The 9,618-nt window shown below is 42.7% G+C and overlaps 1 protein-coding gene and 1 long non-coding RNA gene across 2 annotated transcripts in view; both read right to left on the bottom strand.

Annotated features, from left to right (window-relative positions):
* Positions 1-150: 150 nt before the first annotated feature.
* On the bottom strand, positions 151-4,366 carry LOC112950973. Its single transcript, XR_003250112.1, has 2 exons — positions 3,962-4,366; positions 151-678 (listed from the first exon to the last, which is right to left on the bottom strand). It is a non-coding gene; the product is annotated as an uncharacterized LOC112950973 (long non-coding RNA).
* Positions 4,367-5,368: 1,002 nt separating this feature from the next.
* Positions 5,369-9,618, bottom strand: part of LOC112950966 (transcription factor AP-2-beta-like) — a 26,551-nt gene continuing 22,301 nt past the window's right edge. The window contains exons 4-6 of the mRNA XM_026043593.1: positions 8,889-9,043; positions 7,702-7,843; positions 5,369-5,686 (exon numbers count right to left, since the gene is read on the bottom strand). Of these exons, the coding sequence (XP_025899378.1) occupies positions 5,386-5,686; positions 7,702-7,843; positions 8,889-9,043 (598 nt within the window). The 3' untranslated portion in view covers positions 5,369-5,385. The remainder of the gene's footprint in view (positions 5,687-7,701; positions 7,844-8,888; positions 9,044-9,618) is intronic.

The following is a 9,618-nucleotide window of genomic DNA, read 5'->3' as shown; positions in this document are numbered from 1 at the left end:
AAAAAAAAAAAATGAAGAGGAAAGTACAACAAAACACAACAATCTCTTTTTTTTATTCTTATTCTTATTATTTATGTAAATCAGGTCATCACTGGACAAGAAACCAATTTCTACCCATTACCATAACAGCTTGTCTATAAAGAACAGAAAAAAAGATTCAGATAGAATACTATCTAGTCAAGCGGTTTTTTGTTGGTTTTGTTTTTTTACTATTTTGTTTTTTTTTTTCTTATTTTTTTTTTCTCTTTTTGTTTTTAAATTCCCCCACCCATTCACAGAGGTATAGATTCACAGATAAATAACCCAAAAACTACTTGCTCGCCATATTTACACATTCCCGTTAAATTAAGCATAAATAAATATATACAAACTCAATACTGAATGCCTCTCCGCATTTCTTCTCAGGAAGAGTCGATAAACTGATATTTCTCACTGCATGGTCAGATTTTTTTTTTTTTTTCCCAAGACGAGGAGGTGAAAGGGATCATTTGGGGCTTAGGAAGGAGAATTGTTGTTTATTTATTTATTTGTTTGTTTATTTATTCATCTTTCCAGTTTCTCATTTATGTTTTCWTAGCTTTGCATGTGTTTGGTTTTCCCTTTCCTTATCGCTGGCACGCAAGGCTTAGTCTTTCTCGAAATGCTCAGACGCTTGTCAGGCGTTTGGGGATCCTTTCACTGTTGTTGCATAAGAAAATATATTTTCTGTAAAAAGCCTAGAGTGTATCTCACCCAGGGAAACCCGAGGGGAAGGGGCGCCTGGCCGGATAACAGGGCGACAGGGACCTGCTCCTTGCCCCGGGCAGCTTAAACGAGCACCAACTTCTCCCATAAAAAGTACTAAAACAGAGGAGTTCGTGTTACCCGGTCAGAGAAAGATTAGCAGTAGAAGGTAATGAGCTCTTGGGCACAGCTAGAGTTTTAAAACTCCCTCCCCTCCATCCTCTCAGACCCGAAAGCAAAAATTCGGGGATTTGTGGGGGGGAAAGGGGAGAGGTTGTTCTCGATACGAGCCTGGGATTGCTCCCAGGAAGGTCTTCCCACTCGCCCAACTGGTCTCTGGCCATGAAGGGTGCGATGCGAGGAGACTTTAACGGAGCTTCTCACAGAGAATTGCTATTAGGTGGGACAAGACACAACCCGGTTTTAAAGAGCTAAGCCGGCTTTAAAAGGGAATCCCCTCCGAAAGTGGCTTCTCGTTTCTTTCACACCTTGTGTGAGTAACAACCAGGAAAAAAAAAAATAAAAAGCAAAGATCTTTCCAAATGACAAAAAAAAAAAAAAAAAAAAAAAAAAAAAAAAAATCAAGGAAAAAAAATACAGAAGTGAGGCTAAGATTGAAGTAAAATTTACAATAACCCGCCTGTTTGGTTTGAAAACAAACTTTTCACCATCTCTTCTCAAACTTTTTTCCCTTGTGTTTAAGAGCAGAGCAGCCGTGTTAATGCTCCTGTTTATTGATTTACGATCCCAAGGAAATCAAATCTTTTAATAACTCAATTATCAGAGTTGCCCCAAGACGAGGAGCCGGGCTGGGAAGCACAGGGAATCACTGGTCCATTCAGGCAGGCTATGGTGGGATTTGGAGAGCTGGAGGCTGTGTTTTGCTCTCCTGGGGGGGACCTCGGTACAAAGGATGTGGCCAACACTAGACTATGGGGAAGAACAGGGATGGTAGAGTTCCTGTGCCATGTTTTCTACCTGTTTGCTTTTCATATAGAAACCTCAGGGACTTTGTCTCAGGATTTTGGGAAGCAGCTGAAGGGAATCTGCTCTAAACCTCGCAAACTCTTTAGTTTTGCCTGAGTAAAGCCCATCCTGGTGTTTGCAGCTGAGTGGCAGGTGTGAGATGAACATCCAGCTGCTAGGAGTCAATTGAAACTTTGACCTCCTCAGGGCTTGGATCCTGCTCCAAGTGAYCCAGTCTGCATCCAAGGGGGATTGCAGCAGGTGCAGACCTTCACATATGTACGTTCATGCACACATGTGCATGCAACTCGTCCCTCAAGACACTGCAAGCAGTCTCCTCTTCCATGCTTTCTTTGCATGCTTTTAAAAGAAAGGAGCATCCCCAGCACCCCCAAAGCCTTTCTACTGCAAGCTCCTCAGGGACGGGAAGTGAGTCCCACTCTCACTGTCCCAGCTCAGGAGCTGGATGCACTAACCTGAGATGTCCCTACTCAGGAGTGGGATACTGCAGTTTTGGGAGAGTTTGTTGAGCCTTTGGGCCCTGTGCAAAGGCTGTTTTTGCAGAGGGAGGCAGAGCTSTGTGTAACACTTGGTGTTTGGCTTAGAAAGACAGGACTGTCTTGCGTGAAGAAGAAGGGAGTTGTGATACCATGAAGATTTATACCTGCTGCTTCCATCACAAATCCATATATCCCTTCACTTCTCCCACCACACAGCTGGGGCTTGCCTTGTGCTGGAGCTGGGGTTATCCTCCTCCATGATCCTGCTGAAATTGAGAGTCTGGTTGGCAAAGGGGTGGCCTTAAGAGGGTAAGGGTTGCTTGGGGTCTAAAGATCAATCTGAGGGCCAAAACCTCCAGATGAAGGAGGTCTACAACCCACAGGGATCTATCCTGCTTCTGGGACAAGTGTAGGGTCTGCAACTGCAAGAGATGCAAACCCATCACCACCTGCCAGGGGCTTCCAGGCTACCCCTTCATAGGTTACCCCAATTCCTTCCTGGAGCCCATGGAGTAGTCCATGGGCCTCAGTTTCCTCTTTCTCTCATATGAGTATGCTCTGCCCCAGCAGGATCAAAGCTACACAAAGAAAGGCCAGTTTCAAAGAGGTTAACACCCTCTGGAGCTACACAAATCCATAGCATCTCTACATTTCCATTGCTACACATATGCCCAAGTCACAGGCACGGGACAACAGCTGAGACCTTCACTTGCAATGTGAAGATAAACTTGGGAATGTAAAGATAGAGCCAGGCTCCTTTACAAACCTTCCACGCGCAACTAAGGGCATTTTGGGATGGGAATCAACAAGCTCATTTGCTTGTTTAAGAAAAAAATATTGGAGATGCGTCCCTGCATTAGTTCTTCCTCCTTTGAAGTTGTTGTCTTTTTTTTTTTTTTTTTTTCAGTTTCAGAACTGAATCAAGGCAAAGTCAAGTATGTCTCCTCTCTCTCTCTCCCCACTTAGAGTTCAAGAACGCCTGCTCAGCTTGGACCTGTGGCCTTAAAAGAAGTCACAGTGGCATGGCCTGTCCTCACAGGGCCTCCAGGAGAGCCAGGGTTTTGTCACCATCAAATCACTGTTCTTACATAAGCAAAACTAAGTGTTAGTGCGCAACACCTACCCTAACGCAGAACGTATGCAATTACCCAGTACAGTAGCATTCAAACAGAAATCCGCATCCTCACACTTCAACATAGTTTTACCGTGTAAGACAAAGAATATGTTAAAGAAAAATAGGAGGGAGAAATAAGACTTTCCCTCCACACACACCCCCTTGCAAAATCATATGCATAAGACATCCCGTCACACACCAAAGCGCTGAGAAAAACAGTGGAGTCCTGATTTTTTTTCCCCCTTACCACCCCGCCTTGTACTGAACACAGGAGTCACAAGACATTAAAAAAAAAGCTTTCTACACAAAACCAATTTCCTCAGCCAGAGAGCAGAAATCAGGATATTCATGGCAATCCCTCCCCACTCCCATCACGAGGATGCAGCTCACATGGCAGCCCTGTCCCTCTGTGGACCAAGCCCTGGTGCCAAGCAAGGGTGGCAAGAGTCAGCACAACTCTCATTTTCTTTGCAGTGTTACACCTCGATCTCAACTTCTATTTTTACCTCATTCAAATTATTCCCTTTGAGCTTCTTTAAAGAAGTGCACCTACAGGATTCGGAAACAACTGGCTTTGACTTGAAAAACAAAAAGGAGAAAAAAATAAAAAGAAAAAAGTATCAGAACATCAGAATTGTGGATTTTTTTTTCTCTGTACCTGATATATTGTGTAGGGATCTCTAGTCCTCTTTGAAGAAGCTCATAAGCCAAGCGGGCAAAGCTTTAGGAAACAGAAGAAAATAAAACAGTGCATACTCCTGAGAAAGAATTACATACTCATATCACTCTTTTTGTTGTTGTTGTTGTTGTTGATGTTAACAGTTCTTTAAAAACGGGGAAAAATATCTCTCACATACACCACTAAAGGAAGTTAAGGATTGTAACATTGGCATAGTTAGGAATACAAAACTCCCTAGAGAAAAAGAGGAGATCTCAGGAAGTTAAGAAATCACCTAGCACTAACATTTCACCAGACCTGACTTCCAAATTTTGCARCCCCTTATAGACAAGGCATTTTACCATCAAAGGCAAGTACCAAATTAAAAAGGTATGTCTGCATGCATGAATATGTGTGATGGTGCACACATATTAAATACATATATATGTATGTATACATACATATATATACACACAACCATACAGAATACACATACACACCCCTGCCACATTATGTGGATGCATACGCATATGCACACACATAGGCACACACGCACACATACACACCTGTAAACACTGGTAATCTCAACAGAGAGGCTGTCTAGACCAGGAAAAAAAAAAAGGATTCTTAAAAAATAAGAGTTAGCTAATTTAATTAAGCCAACATGCCTCGAAATGTCCGCTCTAATGCCATTAAGTGGAGTGGCTGTCACAGAACGTACATAGAGCTGATGGGTTTTGTTGTCCTTGCCAAAGGTCTGAGTCTTTGCATGCCCACTCGTGCCACCTCCTTTCCTAGTCTAGACAGAGCCAGGGTGGTGGGATGAGATGGGAAATGCCTGAGAATGAGACGATGGGGTTGCTCGGAAAGGAGCACGCTGGAAGATACTTTTGCCTATTGTGGGACAGGACATCATTCCAAAATAAAGGAAAAAAAAAAAAAGAATGAAACAAAATAAAAATCACAATAAAGACAGACCGTGCATCTCAAGAAATCAAAGCACTGACACCAAAAATGTTTCTCCAATTTCTTCCAATAAGTTATTCATTTCTTTCTTTTATTATTATTAATTATTATTATATTCCCCCCCCACCCCAAATCATTTGTTTCTTAATGTGAATGAGCAGAAGTGGGAAAAAAAAAATCCTGGTGGTTGTCTTCACATGTTCCTGGCAAGAGACTCTGAACCACTGGTCTTGCGCCATTGTGCTCCTCTGATCTTAAATTATTGTCTTTCTTTAATTATTATTATTTTTATTATTATTATTATTATTTTGTCCTACCTAATAGAATTCTTCCAAAGCCCAATCCAATATTTTTAAAGCTAAAATTAAGACGTTTTTTAAAAGATTATCTTTCTTTCTTTTCCTTTTATTTATTTTTTTTTTTTTCCTTTTTTTTTCTTTCCTTTTTAATTTTTTTTTTCATTTTCTGTGTTTCTCTTCCTTGTCTCCAGTTTTACTACCTGGTCCTTCGCCAGATGTGTGCCTGTTAGCAGTGTTGTTGTTCAAAAACATCTTGTCCATGCCTTTGAGAGCTTCAGTTAGGTAGTTTTGAAGGGCCGTGAGAGCGGCGCAGATAGCGGGGGCCCCAAAGCCGTGAGTGATGAGGCTGAAGTGAGTCAAGCAGCTCTGAATGCCTGGTTCCAAAATTGGGGTGGGCCGGCTGTTCCCAATGGGCGTCCTGTCCTGGGCCAAGAGATCTGTAAATTCTTTACAAAGTTGCCTGCATGGAAGAGAGGGAGATGAAGGGAGAGAAGAGGAAAAGAGAGAAAAGTGGTGGTTAGACTCATACCATGCTGGCAGTGGTCCTTGGGACAGCAGAGATTGAAGGAAAGGGCAGGAGCAAAGCAAGGCTTGTCCCAGGTCCCTTGACCACCTTCCTCCCTCCAGCAGCATGGGGGACCMAGCTGTTGTTCCCACCCAGAGGCCAGTGGAGACATTCAGCCTCCAACCAGTACCATGCTCTTCAGCAACCAAGGAGTGAACTACTGCAATGGGTTTATTGGGAGAGCATCGAGTCTGGAGATCTGGAGACAAAAATCTCCATCACCAGGATGCCTCTGAAACACTCTTAAGAGGAAAAAAATAAAAAGAAGGAAAAAAAAAAAAAAAGCCTCTAGAAACATCCAGGTAGTGGAAAGGCAGCATGAGTTTTTCATCCATCCATCTATCCAGGGGTCTGAGCCAAGTCTTGAGCTGTGCCCATCCATGCTGCTCCTGGAGGAAAGCTGTGGGGGGACCTACATGGACCTGAAGCCACATGCCTGGAGGCTCATGTGGTAGCCCAGGGAGGGGGGCAAAACCCATTTGAGATGGCTCTTCTTCACATGAGGACAAAAGCTGGGGGATTCTGTCTTATTTGACAGGGGATGAACTCAAATCAAAACATCAGAGGTGACATACAACTCTTGTTTGTTTTCTCCACACCTTGGAGAATCAGAGCTCTTTTATATATATATATATATATATATATATATATATATTTCTCCCTTTACATTGCTTTAGTCCAGAAGGCCTTCAAGTCAACAGGTACTCAGGCAAAGTGGAAACCCAAGGGGCAGGAAGGTTCTCCCAAAAGAGTAAGCAGTTTGAGAAAGATGCCTACCCAGGGACCACAGAATAAAGGGCTGAAGGGAGAAGAAGATGAAGAAAGAAAAAAACGAGGAAAAAAATGATTTAAAAGGGCATACAGCTCTCATCCTCTGAAAATCTCTGTTCATTCCCAGTGGGTTAAAGGTTTCAGAGGATGGAGAAAGATAAAGGTCTACTTCTATGTGTATTATCCATTAAGAAAGTGCAAGAGAGGAAACTTTGAATTTGGAGAACAAACAGTAATGAGTCTAACATTTTACATCTTCAAAGAGCAAAGCAGGGTCTGTGAGCAATTAAAGTTCTGGGACATTAATATCTCCTGACCCTGAGGAAAAGGGCAATCAAATTCCAATCATGTCTAAAAAACATCTGGACAAATTTGAGCAAATGATTTTTCAACCCTCCATATATTTCTTTAAATTACGCTGTCATCAGAGCAAATCACGTCCCAGAGCATGAAATAAATGAGAACTCTTTAGGTGAGTTTTTTTTCCCTTATCTTTTCCTTTTCTCTTTCAGAAGAGAGCTCTAAAACACCCAAATAGCTAACCCAGGATGAAAAGGARGGTGCAAATCAAATGATACAGAAAAATAAAAAGCTATAGAGAAAGTGCCTGGGGAAAGAGATAGATGTGAGGGGATATCCAAACTTAGAGGCAGATTCACAGTTTCCATCTCCCTACCTGCTTCGCAAAAGTGTCCGCATTTTTTTTTTTTAAACCACAGATGGCTTTCTTTTTGACTATTATTATTATTAAACAGTGTAGGAAAGACATTGTGATTTAGCAACATCCACAAAGGAGTGTGTCAGCATCAGGGTGAGACAAACAGGCAGCGTTGTTCCCCCTTGCAACCGTGGAAGTGGGAGCAAAATATAGATATTTGGCCTCCTTTCCATGCCTTTTTTTTTTTTTTTTTTTTTTTAAAGAGGCGTGGAGGATTAGCTCGGAAACTATCTAATGGACAGTTGCCTACATCACAGAGAAACCTTATTGCAGAAGGACGTGGAGGCAAAGTACGAGCATCACTTTCTCCCACCTCACCCGGCTATAACCGGGGGCCTGCAAACTCCACATGAGGAATATATACATATATATATAAATATGTATTCTCATAGAGGGCAAAGATGGCCAGCTTGGCACTCACTTTGTAGCAAGCAGCATGTTTTTCCTGGAGTGGAGGTCGCTGGGGTCCGTATGCTGCCTGTTCAAGTACTCAGAAACAGCCTTGGCTGGAAACTCCGTTTCGCAGATGTACCCAAAATCCCGAGCTAAATGAACGGCCTCACCTGGATGAAAGGAGAGGAGCATTAGCAGTCTCTAATCGCCTCCCTGCTGGGGGGAGTCTGACCGGTCGAGAGGGTGGGAACCCATTAGCATCCCCTGCACCTTAGAGACGGGCTCCGGGTTCCTCCTCCCCCCACCCATAAGACTTTTTTTTGTCGGAAGAAGTGACTTTATGGGGCAACTTTTCAGCTGAGATCGGTTTTTGCTTCAGCTTGGTCCTAGGCAAACCACGCACACATGCAAACATACATACACACAAACTGGACATGGAGAAAAAAAAAAAAGAAAGAAAAAAAAGAAAGGAAAATTACTTAGATCCCTAAAATGCGGAAAGCTCAAAACTCTTTTAAAGTAGAGAATTCGCTGAATTCAAACCTGTTTCAATGCACTTCATTGTCGAGAGTTTTACAGATAGTTACAGATAAGGATGTCCCTTCTCTGCGGAACATTAAACACTTCCTTCCAGGTGCGCCCACATAGAAGGAGAGGGAGCGACTGCATTGTTATTGCAATCGCTGCTGCTTCTGGAAAATGATGCAGATATAAATTCTTTTCCTCCGCGAGAAACCATGAACCCACAGCAAACTCCTCTTCGCCTGGTGGTAAGGTACCAACTAATGGCAACCTTTTTTCCCGTGTAAAATAATAATGATGATGATTATTCTAATTCTAATTCTAATTCTAATTCTATTTGTCACTTCTTCTGCCTGTCTGGGCTCAGGTTTCTAGCCTCCAGAGGTTCGTGTCATCAAACTCCTACTGATGTACTTCATGCCACGAGAAGACGACACAGTAGCTGAAGAAAGGAGGAAAAGAAGACGGAGTTGGGAGGAATACAAAACTCCCTCAGACTCTAGGGGGATCCCACCACATTATAGCTCCCTCCATCCCTAGAATAAAGCGTTAAAGCACCGCCTGAGGGACCAAGGGAAAGATTTCCAACACGCAAAACAGACATGCCTAATAACTCCAGGATCGCATTATTTTTAATGATTGGGACTTGCGGCACAACGCCTTTTTTATTATTTTTTTTTCGGGGTTTCTCACTGATGGCCAAAGGGCTTGGTCGTGGTAAAGGCACCAGACTGGGCTCAGTGGCCGCCCGGTACAGGAGAGTACCTTCCTGGGCTGGGCTCAGCCTGCCTGGGTCTTGAAGTAGCATTTTGCCTATAGGGGAATCCTGATCGGTGTCAGGGAGCAGGCTGCAGCCCGGGAAAGTGCAGCTGGGTCCGCTTTTTTTAAGGCAAGCTGTTATTTTGGAGCTATATACCGATAGAGATTCTGGGGAGCCAGTCCCTATAGTCCCTTTGGGGTTAGCTCTGCATGCGGGTTTAACACCTGCATAACTCAACCTCCAAGAGCCCGAAGACTCGAAAAGTTAATATCTAGCGCAAATGTTTATGCATACTTATATGCAGAAGAGATAACCGAATTATTTCTACGTCTCTCGGTGTGTATGTATAATGCAGATACATGTAATTCATAATTACATCGGTACCATTTAGTTAAGCAGGTTTTTGTGTTTTTTTTTTTTTTTTTTTTTTTTTTTTTTTTTTTTTTTTTTGGGTGGTGGCTGAGAGTGATTGTCCAGCTTTTCTTAGCGTAAACACACGCACATACCCTAAGCATATTAGCGGCTCTTAATTTACTCTTCAATGTGGTGACAATAAATCAAATAAAAGCTTCGAGGGCCAAAATGACGTGAACACATTTAAAATCTAAGCCTCTTCTTCCTTCTTTCCTTCCTCAGAAGTGTACCTTTGTTTGCATCTAGTCA

Source organism: Nothoprocta perdicaria, unplaced genomic scaffold (assembly GCF_003342845.1).
Source record: "Nothoprocta perdicaria isolate Ctin4 unplaced genomic scaffold, notPer1 scaffold_330, whole genome shotgun sequence".
Taxonomy (NCBI): domain Eukaryota; kingdom Metazoa; phylum Chordata; class Aves; order Tinamiformes; family Tinamidae; genus Nothoprocta; species Nothoprocta perdicaria.
The sequence above is the reverse complement of the archived record's forward strand: the minus strand, read 5'-3'. Positions and strand labels throughout refer to the sequence as shown.